At 33.8% G+C, this 21,250-nt stretch overlaps 1 protein-coding gene and 1 long non-coding RNA gene across 6 annotated transcripts in view; both read right to left on the bottom strand.

The window, feature by feature from the left end:
- LOC127729524 (uncharacterized) overlaps positions 1-17,137 on the bottom strand; it is a 29,268-nt gene extending 12,131 nt beyond the window's left edge. Inside the window, exons 1-3 of the mRNA XM_052237361.1 lie at positions 17,085-17,137; positions 4,682-4,756; positions 3,623-3,697 (exon numbers count right to left, since the gene is read on the bottom strand). Of these exons, the coding sequence (XP_052093321.1) occupies positions 3,623-3,697; positions 4,682-4,756; positions 17,085-17,127 (193 nt within the window). The 5' untranslated portion in view covers positions 17,128-17,137. The remainder of the gene's footprint in view (positions 1-3,622; positions 3,698-4,681; positions 4,757-17,084) is intronic.
- Positions 1-20,000, bottom strand: part of LOC127729534 (uncharacterized) — a 115,253-nt gene extending 95,253 nt beyond the window's left edge. For all 5 annotated transcript variants that reach the window (XR_007994675.1, XR_007994674.1, XR_007994676.1 and 2 more), the window contains exons 1-2: positions 19,662-20,000; positions 18,866-19,500 (exon numbers count right to left, since the gene is read on the bottom strand). This is a non-coding gene — a long non-coding RNA (uncharacterized LOC127729534). The remainder of the gene's footprint in view (positions 1-18,865; positions 19,501-19,661) is intronic.
- Between the last annotated feature and the right edge of the window lie 1,250 nt (positions 20,001-21,250).

The raw sequence follows: 21,250 nt of genomic DNA on the forward strand, positions 1-21,250 counted from the left end.
AGTCCTAAATATAAAGCTTTATTACAACTGTCACATAAACTTAACATTAACCAAGTAAACTAAACATTGACCAATGAACCATGAAAATGAGGTCAAGGTCAGATGAACCATGCTAGGCAGGCATGTACAGCTAACAATTCTTCCATACAACAAATATAGTTGACCTATTGCTTATAGTTTAAGAAAAACAGACCAAAACACAAAAACTTAACACTGAGCAATGAACCTTGAAAATGAGGTCAAGGTCAAATAAAACCTGCGTGACTGACATATAGATCATAAAATATTTCCATACACCAAATATAGTTCAACTATTGCATATAGTATTAGAAAAAAAGACCAAAACTCAAAAACTTAACTTTGACCACTGAACCATGAAAATGAGGTCAAGGTAAGATGACACCTGCCAGCTAGACATGTACACCTTACAATCATTCCATACACCAAATATAGTAGACCTATTGCATACAGTATAAGAAAAACAGACCAAAACACAAAAACTTAACTATAACCACTGAACCATGAAAATGAGGTCAAGGTCAGATGACACCTGCCAGTTGGACATGTACACCTTACAGTCCTTCCATACACCGAATATACTAGACCTATTGCTTATAGTATCTGAGATATGGACTTGACCACGAAAACTTAACCTTGTTCACTGATCCATGAAATGAGGTCGAGGTCAAGTGAAAACTGTCTGACGGGCATGAGGACCTTGCAAGGTACGCACATACCAAATATAGTTATCCTATTACTTATAATAAGAGAGAATTTAACATTACAAAAAATCTGAACTTTTTTTTCAAGTAGTCACTGAACCATGAAAATGAGGTCAAGGACATTGGACATGTGACTGACGGAAACTTCGTAACATGAGGCATCCATATACAAAGTATGAAGCATCCAGGTCTTCCATCTTCTAAAATATAAAGCTTTTAAGAAGTTAGCTAACGCCGCCGCCGCCGCCGGATCGCTATCCCTATGTCGAGCTTTCTGCAACAAAAGTCGCAGGCTCTACAAAAAACTGCAAAATTTTTGTAAAATTACTAACTCAGGGGCAGCAACCCAACAACGGGTCGTCGGATTTGTCTGAAAGTTTCAGGGCAGATAAATCTAAATCTGATGAACATTTTTGCCACCTGTCAGATTTGCTCTAAATGCTTTAGTTTCAGAGATATAAACCAAAAACTGCATTTTACCCCTATGTTCTATTTTTAACTAAGTTGGCCATGATGGTTGGAAGGCGGGGTCATCGGACAAATTTTTTAAACTATATACCCTAATAATGATTATGGCCAAGTATGGTTAAATTTGTCTCAGTAGTTTCAGAGAAAAAGATTTTTGTAAAAGATTACAAAAATTTACAAAAATTGTTAAAAATTGACTATTAAGGGCAATAACTCCTAAAAGGGTCGACTGACAATTTTGGTCATGACAACTTATTTGTAGATCTTACTTTGCTGAACATTATTGCTGTTTACAGTTTATCTCTATCTATAATAATATTCAAGAAAATAACCAAAAACTGCAAAATTTCCTTAAAATTACCAATTCAGGGGCAGCAACCCAACAACAGGTTGTAAGATTTGTCTGAATATTTCAGGGCAGATAGATCTTGACCTGATAATCAGTTTTACCCTATGTCAGATTTACTCTAAATGCTTTGGTTTCAGAGATATGAGCCAAAATCTACATTTTACCCCTATGTTCTATTTTTAGCCATGGTGGCCATCTTGGTTGGTTGGCGGGGTCATCGGACAAATTTTTTTAAAATACATACCCTAATAATGATTATGGCCAAGTATGGTTAAATTTGTATCAGTAGTTTCAGAGAAGAAGATTTTTGTAAAAGATTACAAAAATTTACGAAAAATTGTTAAAAATTGATTATTAAGTTCAATAACTCCTAAAGGGGTCGACTGACAATTTTGGTCATGACAACTTATTTGTAGATCTTACTTTGCTGAACATTATTGCTGTTTACAGTTTATCTCTATCTATAATAATATTCAAGATAATAACCAAAAACTGCAAAATTTCCTTAAAATTACCAATTCAGGGGCAGCAACCCAACAACAGGTTGTCACATTTGTCTGAAAATTTCAGGGCAGATAGATCTTGACCTAATAATCAGTTTTACCCTATGTCAGATTTCCTCTAAATGCTTTGGTTTCAGAGATATAAGCCAAAATCTACATTTTACCCCTATGTTCTATTTTTAGCCATGGCGGCCATCTTGGTTGGTTGGCGGGGTCATCGGACACATTTTTTAAACTAGATACCCTAATGATGATTGTGGCTAAGTTTGGTTAAATTTGGCCCAGTGGTTTCAGAGGAGAAGATTTTTGTAAAAGTTTACGGACGACGGACGCAAAGTGATGAGAAAAGCTCACTTGACCTTTCAGGTCAGGTGAGCTAAAAAATACATTTCACTTTTGAAAATAATTCATATCAGGTGAGGATTGAGATCTGACAAAAAGTTTACTCCTTTCACACATTTGGTTGGTATCTCAACAATTATGTACAAATAATGTCTAATTTAGCTATAAAGCTGCAGTAGCAGCAGCTTTGAACACATCTGCAACACCTGTATTTATTTTAGCTGAGCAACTTACATAGTCATTCATGCCAAGAATGTCTTTCACATCACTAGCTGTTTCATCATTGATTATGTTTTTTTTTTCTTTCTGAAGTTTTTCTATTTTTTTCTTATTTTCCCTTATGTCTATTTTATTTCCTACTAAAATTCTGGGTACTTCTGGATAGTTTGTCTTTAATTCTTTATTCCATCTTGGTTGGTTGGCGGGGTCATCAGACACATTTTTTAAACTAGATACTTGAATGATGATTGTGTTTAAGTTTGGGTGCATTTGGCCCAGTAGTTTCAGAGGAGAAGATTTTTGTAAAAGTTTACGGACGACGGAAGCAAAGTGATGAGAAAAGCTCACTTGACCTTTCAGGTCAGGTGAGCTAAAAATATAACTAGGAGATATAGATCAGACCAAAACCAAAATAGAAATAAAATAAAAACCAATCTGAACAATATTAAAATCAGATTATAACCATATAAGGAATATCTGTAACAGACCTTTCAAACACCATTCTGATTGATTGATTGGTGTTTAACGCCACTTTCAACACTATTGTGCTATTTCATGGCGGTCAGTTTTTATTGGTGGAGGAAGCCGGAGAGCCTGGAGAGAACCACCGACCTTCGGTAGGAAAACTGACAGTCCTAGTCAATTAAGATTGGAGTCAGGTGCACCAGCCCCGTGCGGGATTCGAACCCAAAAACTCAGTGTTGACAGGCTAGTGATACAGTAGTTCGACTACTTAGACCACTCGACCACCTAGTCCCCAACACCATTCCGACCAAGTTTGGTTAAAGTGATTTAAATAACCCAATAGTTTTGAAAAGTTGATGTAAAAGTTCCACATATATAAATTGGCATATGTGCTCAAAACGGCACTTGAAGGAAAAATAACGCTACTGAATCTGAAATCTCAAGATATCCTTGGACTATATTAAGTGGACACTAGTATTTTTCATCATTTGTACTTTCTTTCTAACTAGCAGATTGTTTTTTTTTTTTTTTTAAATAACTTGTAACTTAGTTACCTTTGTTATTTACTTGAGTTTGCTTCTCTTCTTTAACTTGACCAACTGCTTGATCAATACATGAATCATCAAAAGCTTAATATGAAAAAAGAAAGTTAATTTTATGTAGACAAATCAAGTTACAAATCAAGTTCACAAACAATTATCAGAAATGACAACTATTGATGAATATAACATTTTGAAATACAATCATATTCAGCTTAATTTAAACAAAAAATTCAAATGTATTTAATTCTATTTAAGATCTGAAATTCTATTTACTGAGTTACATACCAAAATCAGTTCAAAATCTGTTGAAATTTTGAAAGTATAAGTCATAAAAAAGAATGGGCAACAAAGACAGCATTATTTGGTTTTAGGTAAAAATAAATCAAACTTTTGTAAAACCGCTCTGATTGAAAAAAAATTCTCTGAAACTGTTAAAGTCACGATACTTGATTTTTTTTTATTGACAAACACATTTGTTTCATTCGGACAAATTTTTCAAAAGAAAATTGGCATTCCTGTGGAACAAACTGAAGGTGCTCCTCTTCCAGTTGACCTCTTCTTTTAGCTTTATGAGGATGACTTTATATGTAAGCTTTGCAAGAAGAATGAAAAGAAGCTAGCATTATCTTTACTGCTGATATCCTCTTACTAACTTATTCAAAGTTTAGTAACTATGTTGAATGCATCTATCACCTCTAACTTGGAATAAAGGATACCACTGATACAATTAGTCTGATTCATATCCAATGAAGTTTCAAAATAGTTTAAGGGGAACACAATTTGGAAAATTGGCCACTCAGTATAAAAAATTAAAAAGATTGAAACCAAAAAAGGAATTAAAAATTATCCTGAAATTATTTGAACAGATCATAACCAAATTAAAGAACCTTAGTGAGCAGGCTCACATACCCCACACCCCCATGGAATTTGAAAAATAAGTCTACTGAATTTGTAATCTCAAGGTATCCTTGGACTATATTAAGTGGACACTAGAATTTTTCATCATTCGTACTTTCTTTCTAACTAGCAGATTGTTTTTGGTTTTTTTCAAATAACTTGTAACTTAGTTACCTTTGTTATTTACTTGAGTTTGTTTCTCATCTTTAACTTGACCAACTGCTTGATCTATACATGAATCATCAAAACCTTAATATAAAAAAAGAAAGTTAATTCTATGTAGACAAATCAAGTTCACAAACAATTATCACAAATTTCTTGTGGATATGCTCATTTACATATTATGTCCTTTTAATCTACAAAGTTTCATGAAATTCTGTTGTGTAGTTTCAGATGAGTTGCGATGACAAACTGTTGCAGTAGTATATAGAGGCCAATAAGTGCAATGGGGCATAACTCCTAGAAAAAAAATTGAATCATAATTTCCTGTCGACATGCACGTCTACATAGTATGTCCTTATTATCTACAAAGTTTCATGAAATTCTGTTGAGTAGTTTCAGAGAAGTTGCGATGACAAACTGTTGCAGTAGTTTATTGAGGCCAATAAGTCCAAAGGGGCATATCTCCTAGAAAAAAAATTGAATCATAATTTCCTGTCGATATGCATGTCTACATAGTATGTCCTTATTATCCACAAACTTTCATGAAATTCTGTTGTGTGGTTTCAGAGGAGTTGCGATTACAAGAACAGGACTGACAGAGTCAGACAGACTGTAGTATATTGAGGCCAATAACTTCAAAGGGGCATAACTCCTAGAAAAAAAATTGAATCATAATTTCCAGTCGATATGCACATCTACATAGTATGTCCTTATTATCTACAAAGCTTCATGAATTCTGTTGTGTAGTTTCAGACGAGTTGCAATGACAAACTGTTGCAGAAGTATATTGATGCCAATAGTGCAAAGGGGCATAACTCCTAGAAAAATAAACTGTTATCACAGAGATATGTCTCGCCATTTTGCAATTTTGTTAATCCAAATGTCGAAATTAAAATTGCAATACTTTAACATGTAAGTTATTCAAATATTCAAAGTCGATGAACCATGACTGAAGGTACATGGCTAAACAATGGAATGAGATGTGCCAATGCTAATACAACTGCATACCAAATACCATTGACTTATTATAAGTCGTACCCTTTAAACAAACCTAAACACAAACATTAACTTGTAAACTATGTAAAAGTTTCAAAGTCAATGAACCATGATCAGGGGTGGGGCTATATAATCTCCATGGAAACGATACTTGCAAATGCCAATAAATTTGCATACCAAATATCAATGACTTAACATTAGCAGTTCATCTTAAACTGATCTAATCACAAACTAATACATGTAAACTAAGCAAAAGTTTCAAAGTAAATAGACCATGACTGAGGGGGTGGGGCCAAATTCTCTCCATGGAAATGAGATGTCCTAATGCTTATTCAACTGAACACTAATTAACATTGACCTACCTTTAATGGTTCCCCTTGAACTGACCTAATCATAAACTAATACATGTAAACTTAGCAAAATTTTCAAAGTCTATAGACCATGACTAAGGGGGCGGAGCCAAAAAATCTCCATGGAAATGAGATATGCCCATGCTTATACAACTGCATACCAAATATCATTGACCTACCACTGGTGGTTCCCCATAAATTGACCTAATCACAAACTAATACATGTTAACTATGAAAAGTTTCAAAGTCAATAGACCTTGACTGAGGGGGTGGGGCCAAATAATCTCCATGGTAATGAGATGTGCCAATGCTAATACAACTGCATACGAAATATCATTGACCTACCACTAGTGGTTCACCATGAACTAGACCTAATCACAAACTAATACATTGTTGACGCCGCCGCCGGAAACAGCATACCTATGTCTCGCTTTTTGACTCCAACAAGGCGAGACAAAAATTGAATCATAATTTCCTGTGGATATGCACATCTTCATAGTATGTAAACTCATTTGTTATATTCGGATAAAGTTTTTTAAAAGAAAATTCCCATGGAACAAACTGAAGGTGCTCCTCTTCCTGTTGACTTCTTCTTTTAGTTTTATGAGGATGACTTCATATGTGAGCTTTGCAAGAAGAATGAAAAGAAGCTAGCATTATCCTTTAACTTCACCATCTGCTAAACAGCTGATATCCTCTCACTAATTTGTTCAAAGTTTTGGAATGCATCTATCACATCAAACTTGAAATAAAGGATACCACCATACAGCTAGTCTGATTCATATCTTTTGACTAACATCTACCATAAGTATATATATTTATTCTTTATACTTTTCCACCCCATTATTCTTTAGTTTTTAAATTTTTTGCTCATTTTTCATTATTTGATATTTTTTTGGCCATTATTCTCTATTCTGTAAACCCCATCTTAGACCTTCATAAGGGTCATGTGCACTTATGTCATTATTTGGCATCCATTGTCATTATTCTCATATGCATTTGTCTGTATTCCAGGGTAAACGTTTGCAAATTGGGGAAAATTTGGGATGTATAAATATGCAGCCTCTGTTGTAATTACTTAAAACTTCCTCAACTTTGAAATTTTAGAATTATACCAGTTCAAATTGTAGTATTATTCATTGCAAATTGAGGATGTATATCTACACAGTCTCTGTTGTAATAACTTAACTTTCATCACCTGTGAATTTTAAGAATTGTACAACATCATTTATTATCATGCTGATGGAGGATATCTGTAATCCGAAATATTTATAGATACTTATATTTTTTGTTTCCTTTTTTTTTAATATTGGTGCTGTTTTGTACACTTTTCAGGCAAATATATATATATATATAAAACATCTAGATATTAGTCAACAAATTTCTTACGAGGGCGCTGGATCGTTATGAAAAACCATACTGTACACAATAAAAAAATTATATATACACCTTAATAAGTGAACAAAACAAAAATCAATCCTAAATGAAGAGCTGTGCCATGAGCGCATGATACGCTCGCCTATTTTCAAAGAATAAAGTTCCATAACTCCTCAATGTAATTTTATAAAAAAACTAAAGGGAGGTTATTCTAATAGATATAAACCAGTCACCAAAGTTTCATGAAAACTGCTCAACGAACTTTTGATTAATTGTCCGATAATTGGAAAATCCCCCTTTTTAATGAGTAAAAACCCCATTAATCAGAAACGTAAAATCTAAAATTAAAAAAAATTAAAAAGGAGCTCACATCAATAGATATAAACAATTCACCAAAGTGTCATGATACTGGGCTATTGCGCAATACTGTGCGATTGAAGATTTCAAAAATTTGAAATTCCAAAAATTTTGAAGAAAAAAAATGAACCCCCCCTCCCCCCCAAAAAAAAAATTGGAAAAACAAATCCCCCAAACTTTTTGACCCCCCCCACCCCCTTTTGGAGTAATAACCCCCAAACTCAATCCCAGCCTTCTCCTTATGGTATGGAACCATGTAGTACAATTTTAGAGAGATCCATACACTTAAACACAAGTTATAACTGTCTGGAAACTAGAAAAATGCTTGTTTTTGGCCCCTTTTTTGCCCCTAATTCCTGAACGTTTGGGGAAATTAACCACAAACTCAATCCCACCCTTCCCTTTGTGATATGGAACCTTGTGGTATAATTTCAGAGAGATCCATACACTTACTCAAAAATTATTGACCAGAAAATACAAAAATGCTTGTTTTTGGCCCCTAATTCCTAAACTGTTGGTACCATCACCCCCAAAATCAATCCCAACCTTCCTTTTGTGTTATTGAACCTTCTGGTAAAAAATCATAGAGATCCATTCACTTAAACTAAAGTTATTGTCCAGAAAACCGCAGAGGTCGAACCCTGAACAGTTGGGGTTAGTATGGACACTACTTTCAACTTGATACAGCTCTGAATTTGGATTGTGATTAAATATTTGACACATCATAGGATTCTGACCCAGAATGAATGTGGTCAAAGAACTGAAAAATTTCAAATTGGATTTTACCTATTATTGTCCAATATCAACAATTTAAATACACGGTTAGATTCATCATATCCATATACACCAAGAATTTTAATTTATTTATTTATAAATGGACCATATTACCTTAGTGCATCAAGAATTCAATTTATTTATTTGTTAATGGACAATATTAACTAAGTTTTTAAAGGGGGTCGCTTCATAAAAAAAAAAAAAAAACCTACCACGAAGTTCTTCAAAAAAATTTACAAAAAATTGAAAAAACAATTTCCAAAATATCATTCATCATTGATACAGTGTCTTTAAAAAATCTATAAAACTTACCTCTTTTCAAAATATCTAATAATGAACAGTAAATTTCAAACGATATTTATACGTAATTTCTAAAATTAAAATATGATGCTATAACTATTTTTAACTAGGACTCAACTTAAATTTTTTATTAATTGTGCAATACAATTCTGATTAAATACTTGATATAGCATAGTTTGTAACATAGAATGAATGATCTAAGTGCCTTTTTTTTTTTTTTTTTTTTTAAATAGATACTTGTTTATTTCAAAAAAATTTCCTGTTTACATTTTCCTCAGTTGCCCAGGATGCAAACTGGGGATTCCCGTTTACATTTAAAACCAACTGTCCGGGAAGCAGGAGGCTGAAAAAAGTGCACGGTATTACCAGAAAAAGTAGTACATGCATAATAATACTTATTATTCTATTATATGACAATGAATGAAAAAGAACATCTTTCTAGAATGTAATACTAGTAATAAATAATATAACATTATAACATAATTGAGTGCACCTCTAAACCATGGATTACCTAATACAAATTAAAGGGACATAAAAGGCAGACCACATAACATCGTGACTGTTATCTCCTACAAGGTTTGTAATTATCATATAAAATTAATTAATGTGTTTATTTTTTCTTTGTCTATTGTATTATTAGATAAATAACAGGGTACAGATTTCAGATGGGTTATCATGTATGATTTCCAAAGATTCAAAATATCTGTAGATGACATTTTTATCCCATCATATTTGATTTTGTTTCTTATTTTCCAAAAGGACCATTTTGTCAAAATAAAAAAGAGATTTACAAGTAAAGTGTGGTTCGATTGACCACTGCTATCTCCCAAAAGCATAAAAATGTTTTAAATTTTCATCATCTAATTGAACATTCCAAAATGTGAAAATATCTTTGATTTTACTAATGATTATTTTGGTTGTATTGCAATCGAAAAATAAATGTTGCAAATTTTCAGTATTATTGACCGTTTGGCAAATATGACATTTTCCGTTTGACAATTGCATTTTTTTAAGTCTACTTTCTGTATATATAATATTGTGAATGCATTTCCATTGAAATTCTTTTATTTTATTGGTGATATTAACTTTTTTCAGATTGTCCCATACTATTTTCCAATTAATATCGTGCCCAAAAATTTCTTGCCATTTGTTTTGACATTTTGGATATATATTCTTATTAATCGTGTCTCGAATATATATGAGTTTCAATTCTTTAGGTTTGATTTTTTGTCATTTCTATCTAATATGAACATTTCATCAGAAAGTTTCAATTCTATGTTTGTTTTTACATTAATTTCATTATCAATTTCTAAAATTTGTAAGAAGTCGATTGGAATTGAACTTTTAACTCTTGAAAATTCCGATATACAGTTTCTTTTATCCACAAGTTTTTCAAATATATAACAACAACTGTAATATTCGTTGGTTTCTTCATTCCATATGTCTTTGATATATTTCATGTTACTTTTTAGAAAGGAAGAAAAAAACAATGGCTTATTTTGGAATAAAATTTTTGAATTACCAAATAGTCTCATATTAAGTACTTCGTGCTTTGTTTTGGGATTATCTCCAATTTTTAGAAAATTAGACCATGTATAGACCATTTTCTGATAAAATAAAGGAATATTTTTAAGATTTAGTCCGTTAATATTTGAACATTTACATACAAAATATTGATCATTATACTTATTGTCAAATTGTCAAAGCCAATACTTGCCAATCGCATTCCAGCTTTCTAATGGTTCATGAAGAATGCGATAAAGAGACTTTATTTGCTTACTTCTAATGAATAATTCTATACTAATCATGCCCATTCCACCCTTTGTTATATCAAGACAACAAACCTGTCTTTCTATTTGGTTAACTTTCCCATCCCATATAAAATTCCAAATAATATTGTTTATTTCTTTTGAATATTTTTCAAGAATTCCCCGTATTTCAATTTCATAACTGCACATGGGCAATATGAAATTTTTTACTATTAAGGTTTTACCACTAAATGAAAGTTTCCTGCTTTTCCACACGTGGACACAGTTTTTAATCTTTTCTATAATGCTTTGCCATATAGCATCATTATCAATTTCATATCCGTGATTTACTCTGAGGGTTTTTACATTACCTGTAATCCATTTAATTTTATTAAATTCTAGTTTTTTCCTTTTAAGAAATCCTATAAGTAAACCTTTGGTTTTATCATAATTAATTTTAGATCCCGAAGCTTTTTCATATAGCGTTAGGACATCAAAAGATTTTTCTACTGATTTCTCATTTTTGTTAAAAAGCTGAGTGTCATCAGCAAACATGCATAATTTAGTTTCTATACTTTTACCCCCCTCACCAGGTATCTGAATCCCTTCAATTTCCTTGTTACCTCGTATTGCACATGCCATTGGTTCTGCTTGCAAAATGTATATAAGGGGTGCTATTGGACAGCCCTGTCTGGCCGAACGAGTTATCGAAAAATATTTTGAAACATGTCCATTTGTTTTTATACAAGTTATTGCATCATAAAGTAACATTTGATCCATTGTCTAAATTTTTCCCCAAAATTAAACTTTTCTAATACAAAATCCACCCAATCCCATTCAACTCTATCAAAGGCTTTTTGTTGATCAAGAAATATTATTATTCCATCTTCGTCTTCGTTGTCAATATAGTCTATTATATCTTGAATTAATCTGTTAGCATCACTAATGTTTCTTCCTTTATCAAATCCTTTTTGATCTGGATGTATTATTTTTAGTAAGACTTTTTTCAATCTCATTGCAAGAAGTTTTGCTATGATTTTATAATTGGTGTTAAGTTCTAAGTGCTTAAAAAATTTAAAATTGGACATTTACCAATTATGGTCCAATATCCAAATTCTAAATACATGGTTGGAATCAGCATATCAAAGAACCCCAAGAATTCAATTTTTGAAGAAATCCAACAAAGTTTAATTTTGGACCCTTTGGACCTCATTGTGGACCAATTTGGTAACAGGACCCAAATTCCAAAATCTAATTGCAAATTTAAATGCAGCATATCGAAGATCCCCATATTTTCAATTTTTGTTAAAATCAAACAGATTAATTTTGGACCCCAATTTGAACCAACTTGAAAACAGTATCCAAAATCAAAAATCTAATTATATGCTTAGAATCAGCATATCAAAAAGAACTCCAAGAATTCAATTTATGTTAACATCAAACTAAGTTTAATTTGGGTACTTTGGACCTTATTGTGGACCAGTTTGAAAACCGAGGCCAAAATCAAAAATCTAAAACACTGTTGGATTGGGCATATCAAAGAACCCCATTATCTCAGAATTCATTTTTTTTCAAATCAAACAAAGTTTAATTTTGGACCCTTTGGACCTTCAGGGGTGTAGCTACTCGGAGGCACGACAGCACGTGCATCCACGTCATATTCACCAAAAAAAAAAACAGAGAGAGAGAGAAAGAGAAAGAGACAGACAAAGTTAACATATAGCAATTGGTCACAAAGTTCAATATCCAATGCAATAGAGACGCCCTCACACAAACTGACTCGTCGACTCCGTCTCCATCTAACCACCCTCCTTATCCAGATATTGGCAATATCTCCATAGAATGTTTACAACAAGACAGTGAAACTAGATTTGCTGACAAAAACATTATGGGAAAATGTTGCAAAATACAATGCATACAGAAAGACGTTCTAGTCGGTATTCTTCACTCATAGAAGTTAAAACATTGTACTTTAATAGTGTTTTTTTGTTGTGGGGATGTGTAAGTACCCAAGTCAGGAGCCTGTAAGTGAGTAGTTGTCAGATTTTGCTGTTTCTCATAATTGTTTTTCGTTTATTGTTGTGCATAGTTTGTTTATATGTTGTGCCGTTACACCACTGTCCCAGGTTAGGGGGAGGGTTTGACGCCAACAAACTAGGTTAACCCCGCCACATTCTGTATGTGCCTGTCCCACCTGTAATTCAGAGGTTGTTGTTTGTTGCTGTGTAACATATTTGTTGTTCGTTCTTGATTTTGTACATAAATTATAGGTCGTTAGGTTTCTCGTTTGAATTGTTTTACATTTGTCATCATTAGGCCTTTTATAGCGGACTATGCAGTACGAGCTTTGCTCGTTGTTGAAGGCCATACAGTGACCAGTAGTTGTTAATTTCTGTGTCATTTGGTCTCTTGTGGAGAGTTGTTTCATTGACAATCATACAATATCTTCTTATTTTAATATTGGGAAATTGACATTGTAATTGATGCATTTGCTGTTACGAAGAAACGTTGTTTGTGGTTCCTTTTTTTCTGATTAGAATTGATATTCTTCAAGTTTGAAATTCAAGATTGATTGTTTTAATATGTTTATGCTAACAGAAACTCCACATATAGTATTGTGTTCATGTTTATTATTTGTTTTTTTATACATCTACTTATGGAACAAATCTTCGTGATTTTAAAAAGCTCTCACCGCGTATAAAATAACGCAAACAACAATGTCTTTATTCGACTCTAAGTTAAACAAATAGTTGACAAAAAAACACAACAAAAATGTACAAGTTTTTTTACGGTTGTGATTGTTTTGAAACGCTATATATGCGGAGCTTCCGTGGGGCTTGGCCCCCTTTCCCCCTACCAGGGCTTTGCCCAGCCCTGGACCAACTGGGGCCTTAGGAGGCCCTCAGACCCCACGCCCTTAAGTCTATGATTCAACTTCATTAAGAAGGTAGCTACGCCCCTGACCTTAATGTGGGCCAATCTGTAGACAGGCCCAAAATTAAAAATCAAAATACACGGTTAGATTCAGCATATCAAAGAACACCAATAATTCAATTTTTGATGAAATCAAACAAAATTTAATTTTGGACCCTTTGGTCCTTAGTATGGATCAATTCAAAAACAGGGCCCAAAATCCAAATTCTAAATACCCACTTAGATTCAGCATATTAAGGAACCACAAGAAATTCAAGAATTATTCCCCATTGAAATTGGTCAAGAAATAAGCAATTTATTTAAAGTATTACAAAAGTATTGTTTTTGGCCCCTTTTTCCTAAACCGTTAGGGTCATAACCCTTAAAATCAATCCCAATTTTCCTTTTATGGTATAACACCTTGTGGCACAATTATATAGCAATCCACAGACTTATACTCAAGTTATTGTCTGGAAACCAGAAAATCCTAGTTTTTTGGCCCCTTTTCGACCCCTAATTCCTTAACGGTTTCAACCATGACCCCTGAAATCAATCCCAACCTTCCTTCTAAAGTTTAAAACCTTGTGGTAAAATTTCATAGAGATCCATACTCTTATACACAAGTTATTGTCCTGAAACAAGAAAAATGCTTGTTTTTGGCCCTTTTTGGCCCCTAATTACTAAATAGCTCAGACAATAACCCCCAAAGTCAATCCCAACCTTTCTATTGTGGTATGGAACCTTGTGCTAAAATATCATAGAGATCCATACACTTATACTTAAGTTATTGTCTGCGAACCAAAATGTCTTCGGACGACGAAGCAGACATCCACATAACATAACATAACATAACATAATTTTGCAGTTGTATAAAAAGAGGCTGCATATTTATGTATCCCAATGAAAATAACAAATCCAGCTGAGGTGGTGAGCACTGCACAATTTGAAGTACACCATTTCATTAATCCAATTTGGTGCCAATGTTTTTAGGTTTCTTATCCGAAATTAAACTTTCCAAGAGTGATTCTCTCCTTCCTTGACCAAGCAGTGTTGTGGTCAATGGTTGTAATAGTCAGTCAATTGAGATCTCCCTAGTGAAGCCAGGGGATCTCAAATGTCCATTGCGAGGAAGGTCTGGCTTACGTTAATTAAAGAACCTGTGTGAGCACATACCCCACCCCCCAAATTGTCACTGGGCAAACAAATCTCACTAGATTTTAAAGGGGCATAACTCCTAGAAAAAATTTGAATCATAATTTTCTGACGATATGCATATCAATATAGCATGTCCTTATTATCTACAAAGTTTCATGACATTCTGTTGTGTAGTTTCAGAGGAGTTACGATGACAAACTGTCATACTGTTGCAGTAGTATATCGAGGCCAAAAAGTGCATGAAGTTTGTTGTGTGGTTTCAGAGGAATTGCGATGACAAGAACAGGACTGACTAACTGTAGTATATTGAGGCCAATAACTTCAAAGGGGCATTACTCCTAGAAAAAAATTGAATCATAATTTCCTGTCAATATGCACATCTACATAGTATGTCCTTATTATCTACAAAGTTTCATGACATTCTGTTGTGTAGTTTCAGAGGAGTTCCGATGACAAACTGTTGCAGTAGTATATTGAGGCCAATAAGTGCATGAAATTCTGTTGTGTGGTTTCAGAGGAGTTGCAATGACAGGACTGACGGACTGGCGGACTGACGGACGGACAGACAGACAGACAGACAGACAGATGGACGGGTCAAAAACATTATACCTGACTCAAAAACTGCGTGGGGTATAATAAGTTACTATAATGGCCGTTCTTACATTTGTGAAATGGCTGTTCTGACTCACCAACATACTGTTCACCACATTTACACTTGGTTCTTAGCATTGTGTATGAGTTTTATAAAATTTGGATGAGGAAAACTAAACTAGAGTGAGGAAATGGAAATTGTACAGACAGAAGAACGGTCAAGGGTAACACTTAATGCCCCCTTCACCTAGCAGCAGGGGCATAAAAAATACAACAAGAGTGCACATGCTGAAATGTCTCTCCTGCTTTACTGAGTCTTAAAGATAAATTTTTTACTACAAGTATCACATAAATTTAACATTTTTAAAGATCCATGACAACGAGGTGATAGTCAGATAAATCCTGTCAGACAGACATGTACACCTAACAGTTATTCCATAAAACAAAAATAATTGACCTATTGCTTATGATAATAGAAAAAAACAGACCAAAACACAAAAACTTAACATTGACCAATGAACCATGAAAATGAGGTTAAGGTCAGATGATACCTGCCAGACGGACATGTACACCTTACAATTATTCCATATACCAAATATATCTGACATATTACTATCAGTAATTGAAAACCTGAGACCAAACACAAACACTTAACATTGACTAATGAACCATGAAAATGAGGTCAAGGTCAGATGATACCTGCCATACAGACATGCACACCTTCCAATTATTCCACACCAAATATAGCTGACCTAGTCATTGCTATTACTATATAAGTATTTGAAAAAAAGACCAAAACACAAAAACTTAACATGGACCAATGAACCATGAAAATGAGATCAAGGTCAGATGATACCGTCTAAGACAGATGTGTTCACCTAACATAATCATTCCATACATCAAATATAGTTGACCTATTGCTTAGAGTACTTAAAAACCAGACCAAAACACAAAATCCTTACATTGACCAATGAGCCATGAAAATGAGGTCAAGGTCAGATGAAACCTGCCAGACTGACCTGTACCCTTTACAATCATTCCATACACCACACATAGTTGACCTACTGCTTATAGTATCAGAGAAACAGACAAAATCACGTAACTTTAACCTTAATCACTAATCCATGAAATGAAGTCGAGGTCAGGTGAACACTATCTGACAGACATGTGGACGTTGCAAGGAACCCATTTACCAAATATAGTTTTCTTTTTACTCATAATAAGTCAGAGATTCACATGACAAAAAAACTATAATTTTTTTAGCAGTTGCTGAACCATAAAAATGAGGTCAAAGACAATGGACATATGACAGACGGAAACTTAGTAACATAAGGTATCTGCATATAACATGTATAAGGTATGAAACATCTAGGTCTTTTACCTTCTGACATATAAAGTTTTATATAAAATAGTTTACACTGCTGTGGCTGAATAGTTTTCCCTATGTCTCGAATACTGCAACTTTCATCGCAGGCGAGACAAAAAATAGAGAATAATGGGGTGCAAAAGTATAAAGAATAAGTGTGGAAAATAAAAGAATTTAAGGTAATACAATACTGATTACAGAAATGAGCAATGTACAGAATAAAGAAATCACCAAATTACATGAAAATTTAATAGTAGTCATTTTCATGAGAATTTCACAAAATAAGCATATAAAGAGAAATGCCCTTAACATTTTAGGAATACAGAAATTAAGGACCCCCATCCAGACCCTCCCTTATGGGGCAGGGGAGCTAAAAATTACTTTTAAATAGTAATCTGTTTTTTATTTGATATGCATTCCATCTAAATGACCTTGAGTTTCGAAGATTAAATGTATATTTTTCTGTTACTTGTACTAAGAGTACTTACAATGTTGTCTATCACATGTGGGTAATTTATCTTCTATAGACATGTATGTTGAAAAAACCAATAACAAAACTGAAAATATAAATATTGATAAATATGAATACATTCTATTTTAATATAAGCATTTTAATATTTTGGATAGACTGATTGATTGGTGTTTAACGCCACTTTCAGCACTATTGCACTTTTTCCTGGTGGTCAGTTTTTATTGGTGAAGGAAATCAGAGTGCCTGGAGAGAATCACCAACCTTTGGTAGGATAAACTGTTTACACAGAGATATGTCTCGCCTATTTGTTATTTTGATAATGCAAATGTTAAAATCAAAATAGCAATACTTTAACATGTAACTTACGCAAATATTCAAAGTCAATGAACCATGACTGAAGGTACAGGGCTAAACAATCTCCAATGAAAGGAGATGTGCCAATGCTAATACAACTGCAAACCAAATACCATTAACTTTTCATAAGTCGTTCCCTTTAAACAAACCTAAACACAAACATTAACTTGTAAACTATGTAAGTTTCAAAGTCAATGAACCATAATTAGGGGGTGGGGTTATGTAATCTCCATGGAGATGAAACTTGCAATACATTTGCATACCGAATATCATTAATATTGACTTAACATTAGTGGTTCATCTTAAATTGACCTAATCACAAACTAATACATGTAAACTAAGCAAAAGTTTCAAAGTCAATAGACCATGACTGAGGGGTAAGGACCAAATATTCTCCATGGAAATGAGATGTGATAATGCTTATACAACTGCATACCAATTATCATTGACCTACTACTAACAGTTCCCCTTAAACTGACCTAATCACAAACTAATACATGAAAACTAAGGAAAAGTTTCAAAGTCAATAGACCATGAATGAGGGGGCAGGGTCAAATAATCTCCATGGAAATGAGATATGCCAATGCTTATACAACTGCATACCAAATATCATTGACCTACCACTATAGTGGTTCCCCATAAACTGACCTAATCACAAACTAATACATGTAAACTAAGCAAAGTTTCAAAGTCAATAGACCTTGACTGAGGGGGGTGGGGCCAAATAATTTTCATGGTAATGAGATGTGCTAATGCTAATACAACTGCATACCAAATATCATTGACCTACCACTAGTGGTTCACCATGAACTAGACCTAATCACAGACTAATACATTGTTGACGCCGCTGCCGCCAGAAACAGCATACCTATGTCTCGCTTTTTGACTCCGTCAAGGCGAGACAAAAACTATCAGTCCTAGTCAATTAATATATTTTTTGGGGGGATAGAAATAAACTGCATTTAACAATATAGAGAAATATTTGAAACTGATATTATAATGTACTGTGAGGGTGCATGTACATAAAGATGAAATGTTTATATGATTTTAGAAGGTTTTTTTTTTCAGTTTAAAATAAAATGCTCGGCTGGGCGCAGCTTGATACAACCGCAGAGGTCGAACCCTGAACAGTTGGGGCAAGTATGGACACAACATTCAAGCTTGATACAGCACTGAATTTGGATTGTGATTAAATATTTGACACAGCACAGGTTTCTGACACAGAATATGAATGTGGTATAAGAACTTAAAATTTTTTAATTTACCTATTCAAACCATATCATTATTATTTGCTTTTATATATAAATCAGAAATAACCAATTTAAAATGGAAAATTTTAAAGAAAAAAAAGGAAAAAAAATCCCCCCCCAAAAAATTTTTTGAACCCCCTTATGATTCATCACCCCCAAACTCAATCCCAGCCTTCTCTTTGTGGTATGGTACCTTGCAGTACAATTTCAGAAAGATCCATACACTTGAACACAAGTTATTGTCTGGAAACTAGAAAAATGCTTGTTTTTTGGCCCCAAATTCATAAACGTTTAGGGCAATTACCCCCAAACTCAAACCCAGCTTTCCCTTTGTGATATGGAACCTTGCAGTACAATTTCATAAAGATCCATACACTTACACACAAGTTATTGTCCTGGAACTAGAAAAATGCTTGTTTTTCTGCCCTTTTATGGCCCCTAATTCCTAAAATTTTGAGGGAATTACCCCCAAAATCAATCCCAGCCTTCCCTTTGTGGTATGATACCTTGCAGTACAATTTCAGAGAGATCCATACACTTGAACACAAGTTATTGTCTAGAAACTAGAAAAATGCTTATTTTTGGTCCCTTTTTGGCCCTTTCTTCCTAAGCTTTTTGGTCAATTACCCCCAAACTCAATTCCAGCTTTCCCTTTGTGATATGGAACCTTGTAGTACAATTTCATAAAGATCCATACACTTACACACAAGTTATTGTCATGAAACTAGAAAAATGCTTGTTTTTTGCCCCTTTTTGGCCCCTAATTCCTAAAATTTGGAGGCAATTAGCCCCAAAATCAATCCCAGCATTCCCTTTGTGATATGGAACCTTGTGATACAGTGTCAGAGAGATCCATACACTTACACACAAGTTATTGTCATGAAACTAGCAAAATGCTTGTTTTTTGCCCCTTTTTGGCCCCTAATTCCTAAAATTTGGAGGCAATTACCCCCAAAAACAATCCCAGCATTCCCTTTGTGATATGGAACCTTGTGGTACAATGTCAGAGAGATCCATACACTTACACACAAGTTATGTCTGGAAGTTACAAAAATGCTTATTTTTGACCCCTTTTTGGCCCCTAATTCCTTAACTGTTGGTACCATAACCACCAAAATCAATCCCCACCTTCCTTTTGTGGTATTGAACCTTATGGTAAAATTTCATTGAGATCCATTCACTTAAACTTAAGTTAGAGTGCGAAAACTAATGTGTCTTCAGACGACGACGACGACGACGACGATGACGACGACGCCAACGTCATACCAATATACGACCACAAAATTTTTTTTGCGCTCGTATAAAAATGAAAAAAATAGAAAAAGGACAATTTTAAATTAATCTTCAGAATAATAGTTTAGATTCTATTAAGTGATCTTCAAGAAGCTTTCATGCATCCAAGTTTTGTAAAATTCAGAGAATGTTTGAAAAGTTATTCAAGTTAATAAACAGCTGAACCTAGAGCGCATGATATATCTTGAGCATATGAAAATGTTTGCAAGAATAAAATGGAGAATTTAGAAGACATATCTATAAACAATGATAAATCAGAAGTCAGTAAAATAGCTCATTAGAAAAATTTGCATGGGGAAGTCATTAGGCATATAATCCTGAATCAAGAAAACCATTATATTTTTTTAATTATGGCACCCTCAACAGAGTTGGGGTGACATATTGTTATTGTTCGTTTCTTTTTTTTCTTATTATTATGGTTCCCTCAACGGAGTTGGGGTGACATATTGTTATTCTACGTTTCTTTTTTTATGGCACCCTCAACTGAGTTGGGGTGATATATTGTTATTGTTCGTTTCTTTTTTTTCTTTTTATTATTATGGCACCCTCAACGGAGTTGGGGTGACATATTGTTATTGTTCGTTTCTTTTTTTCTTATTATGGCACCCTCACCCTCAACGGAGTTGGGGTGACATATTGTTATTCTACGTTTCTTTTTTTTCTTTTTTTATCGCACCCTCAACGGAGTTGGGGTGACATACTGTTATTCTACGTTTCTTTTTTTTCTTGTTATTTTTCTTGCACAAATTTTGTCCGCGCGAGTTCTTGGAATCCAATGGACCAATGTTGATGGAACTCTACTATAATGAGGACCCCCATGTAAAATTGTGCACCTTGCTATGGAATGGTAAAAAATGGCCGCCGTTTCCATGGAAACAGCAAAAATGCGAAAAAAATCAAAGTGTTCCAAACTGGAGGAAACTCCACAGGAATGGTAACTGGCATGTGCTGATTTGCAGTTTGAGATCGGAATTTTCAAAATGGCTGCAGTTACCATGGAAACAGCTAAAATATCAAAAATTCTAACTCTTTCATTATAAGACCCAACTGGATGAAACTTAATGAAAATGTTACCCAGTATGCCAAGATGCCAAGACGATATTTGGATACTCCAAAATGGCTGCCGTTGTCATGGAAACTGGGGGCAAGTTTAACATTGACCCTATGGGAAAATGCATAAAATCAGCATTTTCTTAAAGAGTATTTCACCAAAGTCAATGAAACTGTATTGATATATAACATGACATGTGGCAATGAGATGTCTGCTTTTAGAATTTTGGAATTA

Source organism: Mytilus californianus, unplaced genomic scaffold (genome assembly GCF_021869535.1).
Source record: "Mytilus californianus isolate M0D057914Y unplaced genomic scaffold, xbMytCali1.0.p SCAF_2, whole genome shotgun sequence".
NCBI lineage: Eukaryota > Metazoa > Mollusca > Bivalvia > Mytilida > Mytilidae > Mytilus > Mytilus californianus.